We start from the raw sequence: 27,573 nt of genomic DNA, 5'->3' as shown, positions 1-27,573 counted from the left end.
CTCAATATGTTCAGAAATAGCGTGAACTATTGGAAAATATCTCCCTCTTGTTGCGAGCTGTGGGCGTATGCTGAGATGAAATGAGACTGAAAACACCCTCACAAATGTGTCTGTACCTCCTACACTGTTGTGACTCCTGTTTCTAGTTAATTAACATTTTTGGAGACACTGCCTGTCCTTTTCACTTGTCTCCTTGGCTCCTTCCTCAGTAATGAGTCCCTAGTTCAGGTTTGAGGTGCCAGCTGTCCTTGATGGCTTCCTTGATCCTCTGTGTTTTGTGTCCTCAGGCTGCTGAGCCTAGACATGGCCTGAGGCTGCTGGTTTTGTTCCCTTCCTCAGCCCAATCCACTCTGTTTCATTCTTGGTTTCAAACCCTTGCTGACTGCACATCTAGCTAGGCTTCTCTTGCAGGCCTTGGCTGAGGTGCCGTCTATTGCACATGGCTTTTGGAAAGCTTCCAAAATAAAAAATTGAATTACTTTGTCTGCCTTGAGGGCACCTTCCTCTTAGCCTTCATTCTTATTTTCCTCCTTATCCCCTAGGCTAAATAACTGAATATGCTGTGCTTGAAAATCATGAGTAGCATAAAGCACTCTGGTGCTCTGATGTTTTCCTGATGGTCACTACCAGTTCAGTAAACCTTAGTGACTGACTTGAAACAAACTGAAACGGAGGAGGAATGCTCCAAGAATGGGTTGTTGTTATGACTCAAGACTTTTTGCTCTCTAATAAATTAAAAAGCTGTAATATTTGAAGAAATACATTAATTGATAGCAGTAGTAGACTTGTCCTGGAAACTGTACAAAGTTCATGGAATACTGTGTATGCATGTCACTGTCTAGATTCACTGCAAATTATTAAAGCAGTTTTTAAAAATAAAGCTGAAATCCATTGAAATGTCATCAGCAGAAGAATCAACCAATTAATTCTGATTGTTGGATTCTTTTGGAAGAAAACTTGATTCCTTCCCTTCTCCTTTTACTGGAGAAGGAGGACAGAGAGCAAAACCCTATTTTCTTTCTTAGATTTCACAAAGAGAAGGAACTTGATGGCTCAGTAAAAGGGGTTTGCTGCCTCATGTTACTCAGTGTCTCTACATCCTTCAATTAGGGTAATTTCTCATGATCTTGTGATGTGGTATCTGTGTCTGTTCTTGAAAGTACAGAAATGAACTGACTGTGCCCAGCAATAATATTTTTGATGTTGACTCATACCCCAAAACATCATGGTTAATGAACAGGGACATCCTACCCAGAAAATACTACTGAAGGCCACAGGCCCAATAGCTTTTTTTGTTGTCAGAGTGCAAACCTGTGTTTGGAATGTTTTGTGGTGGTTATTAGCATCTTCCTAGTTTAGAAGGGATGGAAATTCCTCCAGTAAATGAAAAAGTACCCATCAGTCTAAAGTCCCAGTGGGAGACTCAGAGAGACAATTAGTTATCAAGGGCATTCCCTAATTAGATGACAGGGTGGTGGTGATGGAAGAGGTACATTTTTTCTGGGAGATGGCTTTGGCTTTCTTATCATAACTGCAAGCAATTTGTAGTAGAAAACACTGAGCTAGTTGCTTTGTTATCTAAAGAAAAGTATGTTAGAAGTATGTTTTGGCTACATGGAAATGAGTTGTGTTTTGTTTTCTTTTAAGATTCATAAAAAGATAATTAGTAATCAAGTCAGAGACTGTACAGTCCACTTTGATAAGTGCAAATAGAAAGGCACTGAAATTCCTTATTGTTATTCCATTTAATACAGCCTTCAGAAGCCTCCTGAATTTTGCTGCAATAATGGATCAGATTTCTTGCTGTTGCCAAGCTGATTGGTAGTAGCAAAGTCATGATTGTTTTTTCTTCTGTAAGTGTAAAAAAGGTTGTGATAAGCAAGCAAATAAGATTTTTTTTCTCATCTGCTTCATGTATATTTGATATTTTACTTTTCTGAAGGAGCTAATTTCCTATCTGTGGATGAAAAGGATGTAGTTAATCAGTTGGTTAAAATGTTTGGTCCTGCAATTTGACTGGCATTTTAAACTTTGGTCTGCTGTGATGAAGGAATTCATACTAAGTCTGTGGTACAAAAACAGACATATAAAAGTGAATTCACCGTGCAAATAAAACATAAAAAGACTTTCTTGCCATGTACAGTATTAGGCATGTCAGAAAAGGTGGGAATTCTAAGCCTGGAAGCAGATGAAGTCCCTCAAGTTTCAGCTGTATGAAGTGGCAAATAAATACATAAAAAGCCTCATTTGTTTGCCATTTATTTGCAGGATAAATCCTGTTTATTACCCACAAAAAATGTCTGATTGTAAAACAGAAATAATATTGCAGCTAACCACTTTTCAAAGCACTCTACTCCTGAAATGCTGTTCAGCCCAGCCCTGAATATTTTTGGGAAATGAAAGGTAAAAACAAAGACAAGACTTCTGAAGTGTTTGTGCATACATTAAATGGTGTTCAAAGATTTTTGTTTTCCCTCCTTTTTTTCCTCTCTAAAAAACATGAAGCAAATGTAAAATGTTCTTTTTTTCTTGCAGCATAAGCCATGGGATGTTTTCCTGCCAGTCTTCTCTGCATGCTGGTAGCAGGGCATACAGCAGAGCAGCACCAGCAACCCATAAGGCTGATAAATAAGGAAAAAAAGTACTAGAAATGCACAGATGGCCTCATGCTAATGGCCACTGCTTATAATTAGATGGGTGTGGAAAACCTTCAGGGCATGAGGTCTTCTGTCTGAAAATGATGTTGCAGAGTCCTTGGGGTTTTCATGCATATGTGAAAGTTTCATTAACATTTCACTTTTGTGGAGAGTAGAAATTAATATTTGCAAGGACTAACACATCCTGTTTTGCTATAAAGGGAAAGCAATACTGACTTGTTTTCAAAACTTTGCTTCTACTGACATGTAAATCCAAGATTTTGAGGGGTACAAATCACTCTTTGGAAGGTGTTTTTGGGACAGAGGAGGGGAGCAAAAAATTTTGCGCATGAATTCAATTCCAGCAGCAGGACACAGTTAAGCAGAAGCTGTGTATGAGGCCAAGCTTGTGTTCACCACCTGAGTCTGTATAAACTCAGTATCTGTGAAGTTCATGCAATTTTTACTTAAATAGTTGGATGTGACTCAGTTCAATATGGAAAACTTTTATCCAGACCTAAATTCTAGCAGATTGTTCAGTATAACAAGGCTACTCTCTAACATGAGGCCACATTTTGACTTGTTTTGGAGTGTGGCAGTGCCCAAAATGGTCTGTTTCCCATAAGGACGACTCCTTCCTGAATATGTAGCAGAGTTGTCACCCACAGAAGGTATAACAGTAGTGCTGTTGTAACACTGTGCATTTCAGGAGACCCTTTTTTTAACCATTCTTGCTTTCTTATTTTTGAAGGTTTTCATGGGAAGGGAAACTAAAAGTATGAGAAGGGCTTGGGAAGTAGGGATGACATCCAGAAGGAGCATGGAATCTGGAGATCTGGTAGAGAGGGAGTTAAAACAGATTTAGCTGTGCCAGGTGGGGATAAACATGCTCTAAAGCTCTTAGCAGACTGTTAGTAACTGCTCAATCTGCTCAGGAAAAAGGTTACAGCATAAAGGTAAGAGTGAAATGGCGCCCTTAGTGGCCAGGATGAGCCTCAGGACAAACATGCACGTTCCCTGAGGAAGACTGAGGAGTTGTGTGTCTCTGAGCAGAAGCAGGAGTGAATTTTAGTTCCCACTGCTTGCTCACCCATGTAATTAAGTTGGCAGCAATGAAGAAAACCATATACATATGTTTTTTCTTCTCTTCTTTTTCCTAGACTCTAGAAATGACATGCAGAAGGAAAGTTACTTGAAAGAACTGCTTAAAGAACTGCCTGATGCTCATTACTGTTTGCTGAAGTACCTGTGCCAGTTCCTGATAAAGGTTGCTGAACATCACGTAGAGAACAGGATGAGTCTTTGCAATCTTGCCACTGTATTTGGACCAAACTGCTTTCAGTAAGTTGGGCTTTTTACTATGCCCTGTTTGCTGGCAGAAATGTCAAGTCAAAATCTACTTTGTCAGGGTGATCAGATGGAGGCAGTGACTGGGGCTCTGTGTTAAACTTCAGTGCTGAAGCTATTTTTCAGCCAAGTGGAATTGGAGTTGTTCTCCCATTTCCTCTTGCTGTTTGCTAAACTGTTTATCAGTTTTGTACTGCTGCTTTGGTAGCAGAAAGTGAAAGGCCTTCAGACTATGTCAGTGCAAGGAGGTGTGTGCTCATGCAGGTTTCTTCCTTTGCAATCAGTTAATATGAGTGCTTCTCTCCAGAAGGCTTTGACAAAGGATCCTTGGTGGAAAAGGACTCCAATGCAGCACCCAGGTGCTATATAATTTCTAGAGATGGGTACTGCATACTGTCTGTATGTTTGGACTTGTGATCTGGTGTCTGCCCTCAGATGCTGATGATTCTGGTCTCTCTGTCCTTCTAGTGTATTTAGAAACTGCTCTGGAGCTTGTGGGAGTCCACTGGTCTTTTAAAACTCCTTACTGGGGTCAGTAGCTTTACTGGGTTCTTTCCTTGGGCGCAGTTCCTGGGTGCTTGTGCTGAAGATGTGTGGAGCTTGCAGCAGCAGCCAGAAGAGTTATTTCCAGATGCAAGAACATCCTGAGTGAGAAGGTTTCTCTTGAGTCACTGCAGTGATGCAGTGCAGCATTAGCACCTTCACCTCTGCAATGAGCCTACTGGCTGGCATCCAAGATCTTTTACATGGGAGACCCCTAAGCAGTTTAGTTCAGTCATCAGTCATGAAAGATGTGTGATATCACCAAGAAAAGACAACTAAATTCCTTGTATCAATGTTGCATTTGTATGGATTTTTGTAAAATATCACTCTGGGCTAATACTGAAATGTTTAGTAAAACTTAGTCTCATGAAGCTATTAATTTAATCTATCCCCCTGAGTTTCCTCTTGGAAAGACATAGATTTCTTTAAAGAGAGAAAACAGAAATTAGGTTCCTGTAAGAATTAGGTTCCTGCAGTTGTTGCCTGCTATCTTTTTAAGGAGCATACCCTTTTCCATTGGTTAGGGAGAGACCATGGAGGAATGAGACACTTAAACTAAAGCTTGTCCTAGTGACTACATGGCTGCCTTATCTTAGATGTTGTTGGTGGATGATGAAGGTGAATTTCAGGATTAAAGCATTTACTGTGTTAGTATAAAAAGATAAAGTATATTTTAAAAATAATTGTTTGCCTCTCTGAAACAAAAAATGCTCAAAAGACAGTAGTATGTGTTGGAATGCATGAATATGAGAATTACTGGAAGCACAATACTGTGAATTTCTGACAAGGAAAAGCAAAACAATTTTTTAAACTTGCATTCATATAGGTGGTTTGGGAATTCCTGTCTAAATGTATTAGCAGAGTTCAAAACAAACAAAGTAATTAGAAGAATTTGAATTCAATGGCTAAATCTCTATGACTCAAGCTCCCAAGTGGCTATTAGAATAATTTTTAGTTTACTCATCACTTCTTTCAGGAGAGTTTAAAAATTAGCTGTGCATATTTTTTGGTGTAGAATGCAGAGAATTGCAATTGGTGTTCCTAATATTAAACCAAAGTGTACATGTTAAAAGCTCTACAGTTGTTGCCACAACTGATCTCTGTTCCTAAGACAGCATGGAAAAGATAGAAGTGTTTCTGTAAGGTACAGAAGATGGTAACACCTCATTCCATTGCAGAGGACTGAGGAAGGCAGAGTCCACTGGAGTCCACTGGAGGTGAAAAAACCAAACACTCATGAGTCTGGATGTCAGCATAACCAGCCCAGCGGATGTGATACCTTGAAATAAATGCTCACATGGCAAAAGAGGCATTGAAAGCAAGGCTTCATATTTACCAAATGGATAATGAGTTTTTAAAAGATGCAAATAGATAAGAATTAGGCATGTAGATTTTTATTTAAACTACGTGTCACCATCTGGTGTTTCAGCTATGTGTTTTATCAGATCTTGATCTCTTCAGGGCATTTCAGTCTTGTCCAGACACAAAGATTGTGAGCAACAGTTCAAATACCCTTTTCTCCTGTGTTAATGGATGCAGTCTTCTATTGCTGGAACTGTGACTATCTGTACCAACAAAGATTTGACAGGGGGAGGAAAGAACTTGCAGCACTGTTTTTAGGTATTGGGCTTAACCAGTTGGTTGGTCAAGCATCCAGGAGATCCTCAGAACACATTTCAGAGCTACAGAGTAAGGCTGCCTGAAGCCTGCTTGGCAAGAGCTGTCTCTGCTGGCTGCAGGCAGTCCCTGGAGAAGCTGCAGAAATGAAATATTGGCAGGAGGCTGAAGCGATGGCTTCTCCCGCTTTGCGCTGTTTGTTCCGAGCAGTGCATGGCGGGTTTCTCCACGACAAGGAGAGAAGGCTCAGCTTGCCAGCAATTACACTGCCATAGCAGGGAGAACTGAGATTTTTCTGTCAGAAATTCACACTCGTGTCTAAAATTAATGTCAGTTTGTGTAGTTAAGGCACAGTGTCAGAGAAGATAAAGCCCATCTGCTGATAGTGAAGGACTTCTTTTGGCAAGGTATTTTTAGTGACAATTTAGCTACTTAAGCATAGTATCTCCTACTCCATAACCAAAGTTGTTTAACAGTTGAATAAATCATGCTGCTTGGCCACTTTCCAGATATTTAGCCTTCATTTTAATTCTCTTAATCTCATTCTGTTTTTCTACATCATATCCTCTGTAATGTATCCCATCTCCTAAACCTTCAACCCTTATTGCTTTTATCTTATCCAGAACTTCCCCTGCTTCCATACTTGCTGTTTGACAAACTGCACTGATGCTTTTCTAAGAAAGATTATCTTGTGCTTTCTGTATTTCTAATGAGTAGAAGGGAAAAAATGGCTATTTGCATTCCTTGTAATGAAATGTGATGTAAGATACAAGAACATGTAAAGGGCAAGGTCAAACAGCTCAAAAAAAGATTGGAGATTTGGTTCACTGTTTTCTCCCAATTTGGTTTGTTCAGATTTATTGTGATGGGAGGCAAAGGTCAAGTATATTGAGAAATACAGCCCTGGAGGAGCTACAAGCACGAAGGAACAAAAATAGCTGTCTTTTCTGTCACTGGGCTAATCTGTGTAGAATATTAACATTTGCAGCGTGGTTACTTTTGGAGGAAGTTATTGTCCATTGACCTGAATTTCAGCTCCTGGAGAGACATAGCCTTAGTTAAGCCTTAGTTGAGCTCTGCTTGGCTCTAATAGCTTGTGCTGAAATGGAGAGGACCAGCTGGGTTTTCTCTCCTCTTCTCTCTTCTCCAGGAGCTGGGTGTCAAAGGAGCTGCTACCCTTATCCTGTCCTTTGGTTGGCATGGTAAGACATGAGGTCCAACAGATGTAATCAGAGGATCCATTTGCACCATTTTTTGCAGCTCTCTCTCAAGCAATCATCTCTGCATGTGGCCTCTGTCATTCAAGCCCTCATAAACTTGGTTATGTTTCATTCCAACAGAGATTGTGTTGTGAGGGATTGCTCCATCCCCCCAAAAGTGGCTGGCAAATGCAGGTGTCCAGTTAAAATGCTGGAGTTAGATGCAGTTATTTTTGTATGATGACTCTGTAACACGAAGGGTAACAAGAAAAGTATATTATCTTTGAATATGGAGAAAATGGTAGATTGTAGGGTAGATGTAGGTATTTCAGAGATGCTGAACTTGAAGAAATTAAAATTTGATCTGAAGTTATGCATGAATATCTTACCTTGGTTTCTAGCAGCCTTGGAGCCTGCACAGATTGAGTATAGAAACTGAAGTGAAAGCAGAGGGGCTGAATTAATATTTCTCAGTGAGTAATGTTGGCCTTTGAAGCATTATGTAAATGGGATTTGTTTTCAGGCAGTGCAGCCCCAATCCTGCATCAGTCTTCAAAACAAATGGCAATCCAGGATTGGGGGCAAACTGAGTACTGAATATTGTTGTTTAAACATGAATTATTGCAAATTGGAGCATGCAGCCGTAACCTTTCTTACAGAGTTCACATAGATTTTAAATACTGCATTTTCCAGCACTGCAAAGGAATTTTTCCTAAGTATTCAGTATGCTGAAGCCTATAATGACAGTTTAAAACATCAAGTATAATATAGCAAGGCTATAAACATTCTCATCCATAATCATATTGAATACTCATGAATATTTGAGCTCAGCAGTACAGCTCAAATGCAATCACAAGGAGAGTTTTTGAAGAGCCTCTGCTTTGAAATATTTGGAGATGGGAGCAATGTACTTTGTAAGGGGATGTTAGGCTATGGACTGCCCTTTGTCCCCCTTTATGTAGGTTGCATTCTCTAAGATGCCCACTGCCACTGTAATTTCGTGATGAAAAATGGAGTTTTTGCTGAAGCAAAAGATTTTGCATATAGATGAAGCCAGTCAGTAAAGACTTTGTGGCAGCATCATTCTAACTGCTTTGTGTTGCCTCAGTTGCCTGCATTTTACATTTTATTATTAATTATTATAATTCATTATGTACAGTTGTTTTCTTATTATTTATTAGTGCTATTATTTTTTATGAATTATTTTGCAAGCAATGCTTATAGAACAGAATTACCGAGTTGACTTAGCCTAATAAATCTGATCCTAGAGAAGATAATCTGAAAGAGATTTTAACAGGCAGGCAGGTACATGCCCCAGATTTGACTCCAGGATTCTCCAGTATCACAAGAGCTAAAACACTTCTGCAAAATATCAGTAGTTGTATCTGTCATTGCATTTCACCCAGGCTGGTAGGGCTGCAAATGATGCAGAGCATGTAAACGAGTCACACGGACTGAGATGAACAACTGTCTCAAGTGAGCATTGCTGTATCTTTAGCTATTTATTAGACTGGGGTCTTGTAGCAGAGTCTGCAGACATGAATATGTGCCTGTTTTCAGCTGCACCAGTTTGTGGACTGGTGTGTCAGGACAAATCCCTTTCATCACCTGAAGTGGATGAGTTCTGGCCATGAGGTTGGATGTGTTACAGACACAGTGAAGTCTGAAGCCTAGAGGCACAGAACAGACTGCCTCGAGTTGTAGCCTCAATAAATTACTGCAACTCTGCTCTCAAAATCTCCACTTGTGTTTGTGGAGGGGCTCATGGGCATCTGAGGTACTAATGAAAATGTTTTGCTGGGGCTGGAGAAACAAAAAATCCATGCAGTGTTTCCTGTCCTTTGAGTCGCATTTTTCTGGCAGGATTCCCTGGGAGAATGATAAGGTGACTTTGTGGTGTTTCTTTACAAAAGGTACTGTACAAGCAGCAAAAGTAGTTAATAGAGCATATAGCCCCCTGTGATTGTAAATTAGGATTACAGTGCTGTCATTCCATGCAAGCTGCTTCTGCAAAGCCACTTGGGGAAATGGTAATGTGCATCTTTCATCTCAGACAGGGTGGGGTCAAGCACTGCTGGGAATTTGTAATGACATGACCCTTTCACATGGAAATCTCTGGTTCTTAGTTGTGGCAGGGAACTGTCAGCAGTTGCTGCCTGGGGAAATCAGTTCAGTGACCTCAGTTCAGCTCATTATAGACAGATTACTACTTCCCAGATCCTCCTGGCCACTTGAAGCAAGTTTCCTAGGTGAGGTGGATGGTGACAGAGCCTTGTCACCACTGCACGTGGCACAGGATGCCTGTCCTGTGCCACGTGCAGTCATGTTTGTGTATGTGTCACTGCACTGCTCTCAGTGGGGTCTGGAGGTTGACTTTCTGGAAAGCCCACTCTGCATTCAGCCTGTTACAGCTTGTTTACAGAGACCCTGAGGTAAATTCGTTTAACTAAATGCCTGAGATGTAAGGAATTCTTTTACAGTGAGTTAATCTGACCTCAGGTCACTTTGCTTCTGAGTAAAAGCTGGGACACAGAGCCTTGCTGTGGTTTAACCCTTTGAGACAAGCTTTCCTGAGCATCCCTGTGGAAAGAGACATGGACTCAGTCTGGAAAACCCAAAGAACATGTGGGTGTGGTGTCTGCATGGACAGGGGCTGCATGGAGCTGCACTGGGTGGGCCAGCCATGCTGTTAGGACATAGTGCAGAAGTGTGAAATGCTGCTGGGTATCAGATTTTGAAATGAAGAGCTGACAGCCTGATCCAATTACCAAGTAATGTTTTAATTTTGAGAACTACTGCTTTTTCTGCTTTAAAATGATTTCACCAATCATTTCAGTTTTTAATATCATGCAAAACTTGTGGTACTGAAGCACCTTTGCCCTTGACCCTTCTTAACTGTGTCAGATACTCTTAATGCTGGTGCCTCACTTAGACAAGGCACATTTTTTCCAAATATTTAATGCTTTGCACACAGATCATTCAGAGCATCTCTCTGGGAAGGGCAGGTGTCTGTGGAATCTAAGGGAGGGCACACTAGGGAATTTGCTCCTGCTCTGCCTATGCTGTGTATGTGTTGATGACTTTGCAAGCCCCTGTGATAACTTCAGTGGGAGTTTTCCAATTCAAATTGCTAAGATAGATCTGAGCTTATCAACACTTTTTCTTCTAGAAATAACCATAGAAATTGCAGGTTTATGGCACCCTTCTGGTGTTTGTGGTAGGTTTCTGGTGCTGTTACTGAAGTAATTTGTACATATGTGGCTAGAAGGGGATGAGGTCCTTCTGTTGAGGATTTTGTAACTGGAGTAAATTGTGTGTCTAACTCTCAAAGCATCACAGTTGTAATGCCTAATTAACATGAAAATAGACATAAGGGAGCCATGACTATGAACAGTTTTATACTGTGATGTTTTAACAAGATCTTCACAAATTATCATGAAAATTTTCCAAGGAGTAGGATGTGCATCAGGAAAGTGGAAGTGTGTGAGAATATTTTCTCACAGATCTGGGTTTTTCTAGTCAGTTGAAGTGACATTTGTAGATGTCATGGCTTTTCAGAATGAGAAGAACTAAAGTAAAATGCTATTTTTTTTTTTACATGCATTTTCAGAAAAGTCTAGTCAAATTGGTAGATCATGCAGTGTGGCAGCAGATGGGGTTTACTTTGTATAAATAGGCAGGGTAGTGTATGCTCATAATGTAAACTTATCTTCAGCTCAGAATATATTTGTTGAAAGGAAAATGTCACCATGGAGAGCTCAAAGAGTGTAATAGCCCTTATCATGATTGAGGTCTAATAATAGCAATTATAGGAGAAATATATTAGAAACTCTGTTAAATATGCCTGTTAATGTGGCAGAGAGGTGGCAATGAATAAAATATGTTCAATTTCCATTAAAATAAATCACTTCATGGTCCTTTGCTTAGTTACACTCAGAGAGAAGTGTTAAAAAAGACTGAAGCCATGAGCTTTAGCCTTGTGTTTTGCGTGTGTGTCTCACCCTACTCCTACAGAATTCTTCAGAATAGGATGTTGGATTTTTCACAGGTTTGATCTAATAAATTTTAAGTGACAAGGTAGCAGGGGGAAGGGAGGGCAAGAAAGTAATGGAATTGGGCAGAAATTAAGTACTATTTTTGTGCTTTGTGGAAACTATAGACTGGACTGTTTTTCAACCAGGTAGAGTTTTTTGTATTAGCTGTTTTCAGTAGGCAAGTGTTGGCTGTAGTTCCTAGCAGATGTGGCTTAGGTGAAAATTCTGCTGTCTGGAGTCTTTATTTTGACTTGCACGTGCTCTTTTACATTTTCAGTCCTTTTCCTAGGAATGAGATTCATAGGGGTGCCATTATTTAAGTTGTACTCTGTTTTGGAGAAAGAAATCAGGAAGGTAATAGTCAGGATTTGCCTCAGCTAGCCTAGGCAGGCTTTGCACTACACCAACACTGGAGCACATCATTTAGCATGGCAAGAGGAGTTCCTTCAATCAGGATAATTGCATGGGCCTACTGCATACATACACTTTCTTCAGGCCACTTACTAAGTTTTAGTGAATATGTGACATTTTTCAAAGTGAATTGGCTTGAGTATCCATGCACATCCATCAATAAAAGTTGTTCCATTTCCATTTTTTCTTTATTTAGTCTGAACCCAACTTCCACACTAAAGAAATCAATCAGCTGAGACTGACACATTTTTACAGCTGCCAATATTCTACAGTGTAAAATGATTCAATCCTTTAAAATTCAGGTCCTGCTACTCTAGCATGTATTAAATGTTGAAACAATAGCAATAAAGACTCTTCTGGAGTTACAAAGATGTGTTCTGTTGCAGTGGGTTACTCTCCCTGTTGACACATAGATGTATGGCACAGAATAAAGCATTGAAAAGGATCAATAGCCCCTACTAAAAGGCACTTTTTGATGACAAATTTCTGGGAGTGTTAGCTTTCAGAGCCTTGTTGTTGAAATGCACATCTGTCCCCAATAAACTACAGTTAAAGTTTTAGGCTAGGTAGTTATTTGTAAATTTGTATTTACTCTTTGCAGTAAGCAATGGTTTACTTTCAAGTTACATCCCTGTAAAATAGCTCAGGGGGAATGTGGTTTGCTTTTGGGGATTTGGGTTGTGTTTTCTTCTCACATAATGTCTTGTTGTCTTCAATCAAAAGGTACTTTGTTTTGTTTTTGGCTTCTCTGCTTCTTCCATCTAAATGTTACCTATGTTTCATTACTCCTGATCATCAGTCTCTGCCACTTTATAAGGTCTCTAGGAAATTCACATCCATGCAGCTATTTTGTGGCTTACTGAGAAGCCTGTGTCTGCTGGAAATACTGTACAATAGGTAACACTGAATGATTGCAGAAGAATATCAATACAATATCTTCAGATATTGTATTTTTGCATTAAAATGGGATTTAAGTCAGTTTGGGGCCAATAAAATTGTCAATAAAGTTTGCAGAAAGTTTCTATTCCAGCAGATGATCATTAGATGCTTCAATTATGAGCCCTGTAGCAAGTTACATACATGTTTTTCTGCATGAGAGAGTTGTGTGAAATACCTAAGGAAACATGCAGATACATACAGTATCTTCCTTTTTCTGTGTGCCTTTAAGGTCGGTGGAAAGCTGCAAAGGGACCTGTTTCAAGAGAGAAAGAAGCCTCTTCTTCAGCAGCCAAGAAGTTGGTTATTCTCCCAGAAAATGGAGCTTAGGAATCACTTTTTGTATTAATCTTTTAGGCTCTTCTGCAAAAGGCAGCATCCCTCTACATGTTTTAGAAAACCCTTTGAGTTATGACCCTACTTTCAAAAGAAATGGTAACTCAAAAGTTAGATTAAAAAGTCTGGTCTACAGCATTGGGTCATCTGAAGTCAAGGACCTTGTTTAACATTCAGTGTTTTGATTAGCATGTGGGATTTCCTAATGTTTTCACTTATCCTTCTTGTGTACCTTTGAGGTTATCATGAACTGGGTGTTGGAGGAGTCTGATTCTTGCATTAACAGTTCAGAGCATCTGAATGCCTGAGCTGTCTGGGCTCATGGGTCGTGAAAGCCAACTTACAGGAGAGTTGGTGGCATCTCATTTGGTGGCAGTCTCAATTCTATCCCTGCCTGGATTCTGTGGATAGGATAGCTCGGCCAACAGGTCTGGTATTTAATATCAATAAGAAAAACTGCAAACAAGCTGTGATAGTTGTTACCAACATAGGCACAGGCCTCCTTTCCAATTCAAAGTTTCCTGTGCCTGCTATACAGCCTGTATCCACAAATGAAATGTTACAGAGACCCTCTGCAGGACCTTTTGTATGTTGGGTCCCTGTAACACTCTGCTTTGTCATCTCTCCAATTCTAGTGTGCCCTCTGGATTTGAAGGGGTGAAGGAACTGGAGATCTGCAACAAGATAATGACTCAACTGCTGGAAAATTACAATACCTTGTTTGAATTAGAAGGCTTGAAGAAGGATGAAGAAAAGCCTGTATGTGAAGAGCTAGCAAAAATAATTTTGGTAAAAGTGAGTATCTCTAATATTTCATTTTCTCCCAGCAAATCAATAATTCAGGCTTATTTCAGGCTTCAATTCAGAAATCTTTTAGATAAGTGGAAGGCAGACTCTTGTAACAATGTTCTGTGTTATTGATTGATATGCAGTTTACACATTGATTCTGCTGACAGGCTAATTTTCATTACTGGTCTGGAAGTTCATTCTATTAAGCATCTTATTCTTTGTTGGCTACACACTTATTTATGCAGGAAATTTATTCACTAGAATTTTAATGTTTTTAAATGAGGATGCAGAATAATTCTAAGGACAATCATCCTAGAGTACCAAACCTCTAGGACAGAGGTTTCTAACCTTTGCCTTTGTGTAAAGTCTGCCTGTCTCAAATATGCACCTGAATTTAAAAGTCAGGTGTTCTGACTCAGCCATTTCTGGATGCACGTGAAGAGAAGCATTAAATCAGAGTCTTTGGAAAAAATACATTGGAGCTCTTAAAGAAAAGTGTTGTTGTTAGAGTATTACACCTTTGGTGGGAAGAAACCTTTGGGCTTGTGTGTAACATCAAAGGATTCTAACATTTAAAAGCTGACAAGTAGGGCAGCCAAAAGTGCATTGTTCTGGCTTGTCCTGTCTCTACCACAGGAAACAACTTCAAGTCTGTGCAGGAAAATGGTCATGAGGGTGGTTTGCAGGTGCCTCGTTTCTTATTGTGTGTTAAATGTGCTGATAATTACTCTCTTAAAGGGTGTGAATTCTTGAGTTTGGGAGCGTTGAACTAGGTGCCTATTCTTGGTAGGGTTTTACCCACTGATAAAATCACTTTGGCCTTCACTGTCTGGAATAGAAGTTGTCAGAAAAAAGTTATAAAAATACAGTGTCTTTGACCTTGACAGATCAGGAAGTTTGGTGTGAGCCCAGGTTCTGCCATTCAGATGAAATCAGCTGATAACATCTCTGCCTTTGTGATGTATCAGAGGAGAGTCTGCTGAATTGGTCTGAGTTGGGCTCAGCTGCCTTTAGAAGGGTTGCTGGTTTTCTTAAGTGGTGAATCAGTGAGGAAGTATTTTGCTGTATTTAGTTGTCTTTTAGCTGTTACTAGCACTCAGCTGAAATGCTTCTGTGGAAGGAGATAGAATCGCTGATAGCCTTCCAGTATCACACTAACTTCTGGGTAGTGGAAGTGATCTGCCTGGCCAGTGACAGTGATGTTTAGCCCCTGATGGTCACTTCAGCAACAGAACCAGGGAAAGAACATATTTTAAAAAAATAAATAAATAAAAGAGCCCTGAAGAAAAGCTTCGGATGTAGTTCTTTCTCCTTCAAACCTCAGCAAGTTCCAAAAGTCAAGATAGTCTTTCAGTTCTAAGGACTTAGTAGTAATTGGGATTGCACGAAGGTGGAGATCTGGGAAATTTCCCACAGCTGTTGAGAGATACAAGCTATCAAATTACATGGTGACAACCAGAATTACTCCAACAAAATACACTGAGATACAATTACTCAAGTGAGATGGGAAGTGTTGCCCATTGCATTGCCTCAGGAGACAGATTGCTTGAGAGAGTCATGCCTAAATACAAGGGCTCACATTGTGTTTGCATCTTTGGACCTTGTTGGTATTTTCCAAATTCTGCTGGCAGCCAGCTGCAAAAATTTGACCTTCTTTGTTGTCCATCTAATTTGGGTGGGAAGTTTCTAATTTAATCAAGGCACATACTCAAGCACAAGAAGTACAATCATCTAACTTCATGTAGCAAAGGTAATAAGAAGGTTTTTTTGAAATTTGTCAGGTGGCTCTATAAAGGGATGTTTCATATTATTCTCAAAGGTTACAATTTTTGTGTCCTAGCAAATATCCCCTATCCTAGTCAATTTGTATAATAATCTAGAGATGGTGCACTTGAAGAGAAAACCAAGTGATGATGAGATTCAGTAGAGAAAAGTGATTGCCAAATTACTAATGCATGAACCATTACACACAGTAGAAGCTGGTCTGTGTTATACAAGAGCAAATGACTCGGAGAATTATTTGTCATGACTTGTGTCACAGTGTCCAGAAAACAGCAAGCTATTTGTAGGCATAGTTACTGCTTCTGGAAAAGCCATAGGTATATCTGCAGGTGGGTGGATAGAAATTTTCCAAATAATCCTGTTGTAAGCAGTGAAGAATGTAGGATGATCAGGACAGTGCTCTCCAAAACTGAGGCCCTCTTGCTTTTAAGGATGTTGCATTCAAGCCTGAACCATGGTGGGATGGGGGAGTGAATGGCAAGTAAAATGAAGAAACTGGAATTGCCCTTTACCAAAATCCTCTGCATTTATTTAAGTGGCCTTTTTAGCTTCTGTTTTGGGAACAGCAATAGGGTGAGAAGAGTTTTAGCTAATCTCACTCACTTCCTTGTTGGGTATTCCGTCATCCTTTCCCTCACATCTCTCACTGTATTGCCAGCAACTTCACCCTGAGTCACTTCACTGCTACCTTTCCCATGATTGCCTTTGCTCTCACTCCTTCCTCACTTTTCCATGTTTACATTTTTCTCTGAATTCCCACAGCCCTGTCCCACTATTCTTGTTGTCAAATGAAAACAAGAATATGTGGATCATTAGATGAAGTCATGGAAGCATCAAGCTTCTCTTGGAGCAGTATACTGGAAAAAAAAAACCAGCTCCAGTGGAGCAAGTTGCATCTTGTTTGTGTGGGTCATATCTAGGAGAAATCCACAATGCTGCAGGCTTCCAGGAGGAGCGTTTGAATCAGGCACAGACTCTGGCAGATTAAAGGAAATATGTTTCAAGGAGGCAGAAAATTAATTAGTGTTAGAGATGGGAAAAAGAGACATGATTTTGTAGGGCTCTTGATAGTTGAACTACCATTCTTGTTGTGTATGTGCTCTGAGGAGGCATAGGAACACTTTAATCCCAGTTATATTTCTTCTTTCAAAGGTTTTTCAGTCATTGGGAAGGACAAGTTGTGCCAGGTAAAAGGGATTTCTTAGTTTGCTTTCTCAGTGGATCACAATTCAGAAAATAAGGCAGCTGGAAATCTCTGCAAGTGTCATGCCAGTCCCTGCTTTGTTCCCAGGGCTGTAAAGCCTCCTCTTGCTCATTGCTCAATATTACAATTAGTTCTAATTATAATATTGTAATATTATAGTTAGAAATTATGGAAAGTGTTTCTTTGGAAACATCTACTTCTTTAAAAAAGTAAAATTTTACAAAAAAGAAAATTTGTCTTAGAATAGTTTCTATTTCAATGGGAAATTGAACTGTCAGGTTCATGACACCTTGCCCGGGAGGATTTTGCTCCACCTACTAGAATGATACCAGATGATTATCCAGTTTGGTGGCCAGCAGGTGGAAGTATAACATGTCCTTTCTTCAGAAATATATCTATATTTGGAAATGCCTGATAATAAAAGAATTTTGGGATTTCATTGATTGTTTTTTAAAAATCTGAAATAAACTGGAGTTCGTTGGAGTTTACAGGTTTCATTTGCAGCCAGCTATTACTGCAATCCTTAATCCAAGCTTTACTTCAATTTCCTAAGTCAGTAGGAGTCTCACTCTGTTGATCAGTAGGCTCTGCTAGCTCGAGAGAAAAAGGTGAAGTGGATTGAACATTCTGATTAGGTGCTTGCTCTGTGGTCACATGGACAGGATCATAAATACCTGGTTTTTGTTAGGCAGTGTTGTGTGTAAACAGTTAATTTTCTGATAATACATCTGCACTGTTGTGCATTTTCACATTATAAATGTTGGGCGTTCCTAAGAAAATGGTGCTTATATTTTGTTTTGCAACAGAATTCCTAGTGTGAATCCATATGATCCTAATAGATTTTTGTGTTACTAAACTGAGTGGTAACTCATGTAATGAACAATTAGTCAGTCTTGAGTTGCAGTACTGCCAATTTTGTAATCTTCTGGAAGAAATAGGTTTACAAAGCCTATGGTAACAACAGAAATGATAATTTGAACAATAAATAATAATAAAATATAAAAAGGGTCTTGAATTGCTGTTTGAACGGTAGTTGTATATAGTCCTATGTTGTAGCACTAGCCAATGGTGTATTGCTACAACTGGAATGAATTGGGACCTTGGAATGACAGTCATTAGGCTTCTCTAATGATCAGAGATAGGCAGTGAAGATTTTTTATTTAGTTCAGGTGGCAAGGGAAATTTAGGCAGGAGAGCTATGATGAGACTTGCTCTTGAGAGATTTCTAGAATTGTTCCTTCCACTGGCTTGAGGTGAAACATGTCATCTTTAATAGCATGGTTTATAGCTCAGTATTGTCTTCAAATAAAGCATATACTCTATTACCTAGTCATACAGGGTTACAAGATCTATTTTTTTTCTATTGTATTTTCACCTTTTCCCTCCAATGCCTTCTTGACAGAGCACTTCTAGTTTCAAGAGCCAGTCTGCTCAGAGCACATAAATATTTGCACTGGCACTGAACACTGACATTATGAAGATGTAATGCTGTTCCTGGTTTGATCACATGTTTGGGACAGGAATGCAAAAGGCTTTTCCCATTCCACCCCTGCTGGTGGAATGGGAAAAGCCACCTGCTGGGTGGTAGAATACATACCCTGTTCACCTGATGAAGAAAAAAAAGCAAGTACATTTTGAAAATTAATATAATATTAAAATAATATTAATGTAATATAACACTAAAATCAAATTCAAAGTCAATCCTACAAGGTCAAGTGAATACATGTACAGTTTTATCATTTTGAGTATATTGTAGGTGCATTCTGATGACCTCTGAACAGGCAGGTTTCAGTTCCTGAAGAGCTGCAGAAACTGGCCTCTTGCTGATTTTTGCAAAAACAAATAGTTTCAAAAAAAACTCTTATTTTAGATGCAATTACCTCCCTGCATTTTTATCCTGTTTGTTTCCAGTCTTCTAGCCAGAGCTGCCACTTCAGTGGGGAGGATGAGTTGACAGAGTAGGTTTTTGCACTTTAACTGGCAGCACAAGTGCATGCACAGCGTTGTGCAAGCCTGCTCTGAGATTTGTGACATGCAGGCAGTCCCCTGCTGCAGGTGTGGCTGCACCTCTGGGTGCTTGGTGTGTGTAAAGTGTGCAGTGCCAGGCAAAACCCCAGAGTGCATATTTGTTTTGTCAAGGAGAATGCTCCAGCTGACTTAGCTTAAAGTGGAATGCTTGTTCCTTCCCATTGAACAGTCTGAGCAGATCATTCATAATGAAGTAAGATTTGAGCCTTTTGTCCCTGAGGAGAGGTAGGAAAGGTAAGATTGTCACAAAGTTCTCCATCTTGGCTTGGCTGGTCCCTCTGCAGCTAAGTTTAAAGCTCCACCTCCCCTGAAAGCCACAAAGTTTCAGCTGATTTCCCCTCATGAACAAAGCTGGATGTTCTCTTACAGATGCTTCTTTCCCTTCCTCTGCTATAGCATGAGGTTTTAATCCGTTGAAAAGATCTGGGAGAAACTTCTGAAAAGCCACCAACTCCACAACTAATGGGCTCCCTCTAAATAAGTCCCTTTCCCTGTCACCTCAGGGTTACACACTCAGCAGACACAGGAGCAGCCCCTCATTTACGTCAGGAAAAAAGGCATCCATTTCTAATCCATGTTACACTGCCCTGGCTAAGCCTGCAGGGTCGAGATAGTTTCCTTTATTCTTCTTTCATGTCTGGGACCATTTTAGCATCATGTTAATGGTCAGCTTTCAGTACTGGATTAATTCTTTCCCATCAGGAGACAGCAGGAACGGATCATTGGAAATCCTTTCCGAAGATCTGAGCAAACATTTCCATTTTCTGCAGTGTCCCCTTATTTGGGCAGCTCACGCCAGTTTGCTCCTGCATGGACTAAGGAGCATCCAGGAGTAGGAGTGGGTTCACGTAGGACACGTGAAGATGGGTGGAAAGTGCATGAGGAGAAGGAGCACCTGTGGAAGTCAGTCTCCATTTTCTTGTTTAGTGTTTCTTCAGCTAGAATTCACTTTGCAGTTGTCCACCAGTGAGCAGATGGGCATGTTTATAGTAAGGGTGTATAGTGATTCAGCCAGAATGACATTTTAAGATGTGAGCTGACAGGAAATGAGCAATATGAGATTTGTAGGGGAAAGTTGATAAGCCTCCAAACCCTTCACCTATAGGAAATTCAGTCTGGAGTGAGGAGGATGGTTATGTTTAGGCTGTGATTCAGAAAGTGCAAGTAAAAAAAACCCTGAGCAATTCCTTGTGTAATTCTGAAATGGCTTTCCAGTGCTTCTAGCTCTGCTGGTTTTGTCAACCCTGTGTATGTGTTATTAAACCAGAATGTTTCTGCTCTTGAAATTCACTGAAGCATTTACAGGAGTATAAATCTGTCACTTGTGGTGTTACTAAATGCAGTCCTGAATATTTACACAAATATGCTAATGCTAAACCCTGTTAATGAATTATTATGCTGATACTTTTTTCGCTAGAATTTCACCAGCCATGTTTTAATTTTAAAACATTATGAGAAGAAATTTGCCAAGATTCAGGACATATAAAAGAAAGACAGGCGCATAACAAATGTCTCATTCCCTCCTGCTGTCCATACTTATAGTATACTGTAAATTGTTTGAATATAGCTGACAAGTTTTGTAGTTGAGGTGCTTAGGAATTTTGCTTCTGCTTTCTCACAGTTTTTTCTTGAAACAAATACTCATTGGTAGCATCATGGTTCCATGATAATACCACATAGCTAAAACATAGAGAAAATAAGATCCATATGTGTATGTGTGTCCTGGTCTGTAATTGGACTTGTTTTATTTGAAATGTTTTTCATTCATTGTCTGTTATTGATTTGGGGGTTTTTTTGAGGCTTTTGTTGCTGTTATTTGTTCATTTGTTTGTTTTGTTATGGGGGTTTGTTTATTTGGAGGGGTATGATGTGATTTAGCACTTGGAAGCAGTCCATCTCAGGCAGTACATCATCACCTTTCAAAAGGGAGGCATCAGTCAGCACCAAGAAACAGGGTACAGTAAAATAAGCATGTGAGCTTCTCCAGTAGCCAGCTGTTGCTGAGCATCATTGCTGTACCCATGGGGGAAAAAGGAGATGAACAAGAAGGTGAAAATTCTTCAGCTAAGACAGATCTCTCTGTTCCTCCTGTTTAGATTCCTCAGTGTTTATTCTGTCTCTTCTTAATTAGTCACTCAGTTAATCAGATTACACAAAATGATCAGCATTATCCCCTCTGACCAGCAGTCAGTGTTGTCTTTGTGACAAGGACATGTTGCAGGCAGTCAGAACTGACCCAAAGTAAAGAAGTGTAAGAGATTTTTCTATCTGTGGCATTTATTTCTTGCTGGCCTCTGACATTAGCTTCATCTGGACAGCTCTGAAGGTGGGAGCTTCAGAAGGAGTCAGCACTAAATTAATTCTTTTGCCCAAATTAAGAGCAGTGAAATGCTCATTGACTTCAGTATAAATTCAATGAGTTTTTTCAAACCTCTCCTGTGAGTACTGTGAAAATCAGTTTTTCCAGAAGGTGATTGGTGCAACCTGCTCTGCCCCAAAGCTTTTTGTGCCCCAAAGCTTCTTGTCATAGACTGGGCTCACGGCAGTCTGAGAGCAACAGGAGCATGTGATGCATGGGACCAGATGCTCCTAAAGTCTGGATATGTACACTCTTGAAAATCTGAATATCCAGCAGATCCCAGCAGCATTTGACTTTAATCGCTAGCAGTGAACATCTCAGTTTCAGTGTTAAAAAAGGATCTGTTCTTTGTGCACTGAGAACCTTACACGAGTAACTAGAACAATATAGAAACACTAAGACTCCCTAATTTACTGCAGATCAGGTATTTCTTTTGAAAGTAACATTCCATGAATTCCATGTGTGAAAAACTTCTTTCCTTGTGAGTATTTTGATTTTTAGATCTGAAAATACAATTTAGCTTTTTCAAGACTGAGTTTGAGCAACTGTAATGTGAGATGCAGATCTGGAGAGCCTGGATTTTTCCCATATCTAGGTCACAGCTCTCTTTTAGATCATCCTTTTTCCATTTATGAATAATATTACAGTAAATGGATAAATCAGATTCCAGTTTTCAAAACTGAAAAGTGGAATAAAATGTTCCCCTGAACTGATCTGAGCTCTCTTGTTACTGAACACATCTGTGCACATACACACAGAGTTAGGTAAACCCAGCAAGAGAGAAGTCTTCTTGTGCCACTTTGTAAATGCTTAATTTGGGTTTTTTTTAATCTTAAATTCTGCTACAGTTTTCCTATGTGGTGTGGTCATTGACACCTTGATCCCCTGCCAGTTATATATGATGATGTGCTGGTTTAGGCTGGGGTAAAGTTAATTTTCTTCATAGTAACCTTTGTGGGGCTTTACTTTGGATTTGTGCTGGAAACAGTGTTGATAACACAGGGATGTTTTAGTTCCAGATTGTGGGTATGGGTATGGAAGATGATTATTTTCCCTCAGTGAAGTCTTTGTAACCTTTTACAAATTCTGAAATTATGTTTGATCCTGGCGCTAGCAGTTTAACTTCTTGCATCATGCAGTCCTTCTGCATGGCTGGAAACACATTTTACTCTTTCTCCTGGAAAATACCATGATATTCCACAGATGGAGTTGGTAACATTGAGGTGCATCATGGGATTGTTACTATGTTTGTCATTTCCTTTCACATATTGCAGTCCTCTCTAAAAATAATGAATTTCCACATCTCTCTCTTGCTTACGTATCACAGCTCATGACCTTTGTACGTGTTTTATGGCAATGAGTGCAGTAGGTTAAGGTTGTACTGATGTGACACAGAGTAGCTTTTAGCTGTTTATTAAGAGCTACAGTCTCAGGTAAAAGGTCATATGTATAATTAGTCTTGGGAGAACAAAAGGAAATGAAAGTTGAACTGAAAAGGGTATTAGATTTATATTGGAAAGCAGTGATACGTTTCTTTTGCAAACACTGAGATTCTCCTTTTTATCACTTCTATCTGAAACAGCTTTGCTGAACTGTGGTTATTAAAGTGTAGGGTAAATGATGACAAGGAAGAACAGCAGACAGGGAGAAATTGGCCCAGTATTTATATGCTAATAGCAGCCAAGGCAAAAAACTCATTTATAAATACTAGATGTTTCAGTGTTTGTTACCAGTTTTGTTTAGGATGACTTACTGACATTGTTCTTCCTTCTAACAATGATGTTCTCATCACTTTCTGGGTACAAAATGAAAGGCATGCCTAATACATTGGGGGGGATTTTTTTTTTCTTTTACTGTTCATGTTAAATAATTTTTCTGTATTTTTCCTGAAGGTATCTGTGCCACTGAATGACAACTCTGTGACTGATAGCTGAATAGAAATCAGTTATTCCATCCAGTTGACATTCATGAAAATACCTGTGACCATGTGAATTAGAAGATGCCTGTGAAGATCTCCGTCCCACTGGCCACACAATTTTAGTCTTAGAAATACAGATTATTTGATACCTTGCATGTCTTTTCGTGCCTTAATCAGCCATGAGCAGTTTTACATGGTCACAGAGGGGTAGACCATGCAAAGGATGAAATGAAGACCATATTGTCTTCATTCTGTGAGTAAGAAGAGCAGTGCTGTAACTACTTTGGCACCTTTGACAGCCCTGCCGCATGACACACCTGCCCTGCTGTGCACCGGGAACTTAGTGCAGGAGGTGGTGTATTTGCCACTCCAGCATCAAATAAAAGGAGAGCCAGGAGCTCTTTAATCCACTGTTCCTTCTGCACTGCTCCATGCACAACACTGTTGTGGCCTTGGGAGCATTCACAGGTGTGGCCCTGGTGTCACCTACCTGAGGCAAAGGCTGCCCTGCAGTGTTCCGTGGAGGGAAGCAGGATATTCCCTCCTCTGTGCTGTACAGCTGCTGACCCAGTAAAGAGTCAGCTGTTGCAGTCTGTCCTCATGCAATCAGCTAATGCATCATTCCTGCAGTCATTTACAGCATGGAATTCACTGAATAATCCTCTTAATGTCTGCTCATCATACATTAGAGTGGCTGTGCTGGCTCACACTGGGGATCTATCTAACTCAGTGAGCTGCTTCCAGCACTGCCCATAAGGAGATGAGAGGGGAGGAGAAGGATAGGGCAGCAATGTGTTTCCTTCGTTTTTTCTACTAGTTCATGACTGTTCTCATAAGTTTTCCTGCTCTGTAGAGGGTTTTTGTATTTAGTGATGTCCAGAGTAATTGTCTCGTGCCTCTCTTGCACATGTGTAAGCTTTTTGCTTCCAACATAACATCTGTAAAAGTGTGCCACAAATTGCTTCCTCTTGTGAAGAACTGACTCCTTTTGTTTGTTATAAATATGGCTTTCACTAGTGTCATTTGAAGGTCACCTGATTGTTTTGGGTTTTTTTTTTTTTTTTTTGCTTTGAACTGACGTAGTGAACAGTCCAACAGAACATCTCCACCGCCCATGACCCTTACAAGCTACCGTGGTGTTTGGGGATTTTCTTCCTGATGGAAAATTACCTCTGGTATTTCCAACCCTAATCACTGTGCTGACAACAATTATTTTTTCTGTCAAAGGCCCTCCACAGAGTCAGTGAACAATCCCATATAATAGCTTTTTTCTTTTGGGGCACAAGGCCAAACACTTTGATGAAGTAAATTGGATGACATTTTGGTGAAGTCAGAATGGCACATTCTTTATTGCAGAAGGGACTCTGACTCCTTGTTTCTGTTTAAAAAACCCCTAGTCATTGCTTTAATTAAGAAAAAGTTTCACATTTATAAAAGTTCAAGTTTATTTTAATTAAAGTGGTCTTCTATGTATTAACAGTTAAAAAATAGATCTGGTGCTTTCTAGAAGCATTTAAAACTTGAACTGAGAAACCCACAGGCCACTTTCCTCTGATTATGCAGTGTGTGAGACCAGAAACAGATTAATTACTGAATCAAGCAGGAAAGAGAGGATGAGCACAGCATTAATAATAAGATTGTTCCAAAGATAACTGGGAATATTATGTTATCAACAAATAAATTTATTGTTGTCATTACAGCACAATGTATAACCATTGTTTTTAGTAGCTATTTTTTTCTTAAATCCTTCCTTAAGCAGTCATAATCAGTTGCATCAGTTACAAGTCTTGTGTTAGTGTGGTAGCATGCTACAAATACAAAAGACTTTAACTATAGAGATCAGTATCTCTTTTCAGCTGAAGCTGAAATATAACAATTTTTATGCCTATTCAACATATTGTTGGAAAGTATAAAAGCAAGGGTAGTATTCTGTTCTGTTTGGAACTTGGCATCCAAGACAGTTAACAGTGTAAGATGCAAGTATACTGTATGAATCCCTCTTGCTTATTAACGGCAATGGATAAGGGAACTAGGACAGTGTATTGTTACAGTGTAAGGTTAGGAGGAGCTGCAGGTCTCTACATTTGCCACACTTGCAGATGTAGGAAATGACTGAATGCTTTATGCTGATAGACTTCTGACTGCACAATTTATCAAAAAATATTGCCTGTCATATTTAGGAAATCAAATGTTCTCTGCCTTTCTCTGTGATCTTGTCAATTCTTGCATGAAAGTCATTACAGAAACTTAGTTCAAAACCTGCATGAAAGTGTCCTGTAGAGATGCTGATGATTTACTTTGGCTCAAGTACTCTTGATAGAAAATTTCACTTATTAACTGTGGTGAGACTTGATGCCAGCATGAGTAGGTACTCTGGGTGGAGCAGGTTTTGGAGGGTGGGAGATGGAGAGGTGATTGCTGGCAGCTGTTGACAGTAAGCAGGGCTTGGGTAACTTTCCAGGTGTAAACAGTTAACACTGATTGTTGAGTACACACAGTTCAACAAAACAAAGTTTGTTTTGTATCCAGTCTGCTGCACTGGAGAATTTTTCTTGAGATGAGAATGAAAAGTATTCAGTTGCTAATAAGCCATACTTATTAGAGCATTCTCTGGAGATTTGTAATGTTCTAGAAAAGTGATACTCAGGTAGTACTTCTCCATGCTAGTCGTTTTGTGGCTCCAAGTTCATTTATCCCAGTTGTACAGGAGCCATGGCATAGGTTTTAAGGGAAATCAGGCTTTAAAGCACAACAGATTTCATCCCACTGTTTCGCGTATTTCACAAGCAATGCTAAAAATGAATAAACAGAAATCTCAAAGAATTCTCAAGCTTCAGTAATTCTAAGATGCACTGAAATGCAAAAAGGTATTATGTAATAGTTATTTTTTTAATAGAAATGCAGACAGACAAGTGCCCTTTAAGTCCTTGCAAGTGTGACCTGACTAAATGCTGTCGGTTTTACTACTCTGTGTGGAATGCAAGTGCCTGACTTTAAATACTTGCATTTGAAAATTACAATTTATGTTTATTGAATACCAGGACTAAAGAGTGTTCTGAGAGCAGGAGTCAGGTTTCTGAACATGTACAGTTATTGAATCTATGCTAGTGGAGTTAGGTATCAGTTTAACTGTTGTCAAAAATATCTTAATTGATTTGACTTTTTGATCTCATAAGTTCACAGGATGTTTAGAAAAATAAAATATATTCCAAAATATGCTTTGTTACTGAAGTACAACATGTTATTGGAAGTGAGCATGTTCTTTCTACTTTCTGGATTTTAAAGGGTAAAATCAAACATACTGGCAGTTCTTCACAAGTTAATATACAAGAGCAAAACACTTGACAGCAGTGGGTTCTCAGCTTAAACTATGTATGAGATTCTGGTTTTGTTTGTTTATAAGTTTTCCAAGTAGCCTAGGAACTTGGGCAGCCTGAAAATGTGACTAATAGGCCTGCCTGATATTCCTAGTAAGTTTTGTCTTTCAATTTGCATATTTCATATTTATGGTGGTGAGTCCTAATTAACATAAAGATGTCCTGTACAGTTAGAAAAAACAGCCAGTTTGTAGGAGTGGTATAATCTTACAGTAATGTTTGCCTTGTAAAAAACAGCATGAAATGAAGGACAGCAGGGAAGGGGCAGGTGTTGGAATTTGTAAATGTTGGAATAAACTGTAAATATGATCTTTTTTTTACAGAACCAAAAAAATATATTTGTGTGCATTCTGCCTAGTGCAATTAAGACCTCTTGCCAGAGCCTGCATTTAGCAGACTTCTGGAAGTTAATATTTAATAGGTTATTAGCTAGTGCTGTTTGCTGTGTTCCCAGTATATGGATCTCCTGCTCCCTTGGAAGTATTATTTTGTGCAAATTAAATTCATTTCTGTACTGAAACACATGAATATATGTGTACTGTTACAGAATCCATGATGGAGCAGGTAATAGGGTGCTATCAGAGGTTTTTCAGCTTTTAGTTCATGCACTTCTGTTCTCGTTTTTCATCTCTGTTCAACATAATAAAAGCAATTATTGTACTGCATGATTCCTGAAATCTCTGACTATTGCATAGTCACTTAGTAGTATTCAGTCAGTGGCAAACCTGGTCCTACTTTAACTACAGGAATGTTGATTTCTAACTTTTGCCATCAGGTGACAGAAGACTCTGATCTAGCACACATGATTCACTTGAGTCATTTGTCTGATGACTTGTACTTAAACTGGAGGTGTAGTTGTAATGAAGATACAATGCCATAAAAATGGGAAGTAGAAAACACCCATGAGATCACCTTGAAGGTTCTGTTAGAGTACAGAATGTATTTTTAACTCCTTTTTCTAGTTCAGAGGTGAATGATCCAAGAACAGGATCATTCCTGTCCTTTAGTTGCTGGATTGTTACGTGACCTAGTGGAATTTCTAGTGGAGTCTCAGCTT

At 39.4% G+C, this 27,573-nt stretch overlaps 1 protein-coding gene across 6 annotated transcripts in view; it reads left to right on the top strand.

Moving 5' to 3' along the window:
* FAM13A (family with sequence similarity 13 member A) overlaps positions 1–27,573 on the top strand; it is a 116,547-nt gene that overhangs the window by 10,682 nt on the left and 78,292 nt on the right. For all 6 annotated transcript variants that reach the window (XM_050974126.1, XM_050974125.1, XM_050974121.1 and 3 more), the window contains exons 4-5: positions 3,797–3,977; positions 13,695–13,854. In XM_050974126.1, the coding sequence (XP_050830083.1) occupies positions 3,797–3,977; positions 13,695–13,854 (341 nt within the window). The remainder of the gene's footprint in view (positions 1–3,796; positions 3,978–13,694; positions 13,855–27,573) is intronic.

This window comes from Serinus canaria, chromosome 4 (genome assembly GCF_022539315.1).
Source record: "Serinus canaria isolate serCan28SL12 chromosome 4, serCan2020, whole genome shotgun sequence".
In the NCBI taxonomy this organism is placed as follows: Eukaryota; Metazoa; Chordata; class Aves; order Passeriformes; family Fringillidae; genus Serinus; species Serinus canaria.
Note: the sequence above shows the minus strand (reverse complement) of the source record. Positions and strands in the feature narration are given on the sequence as shown.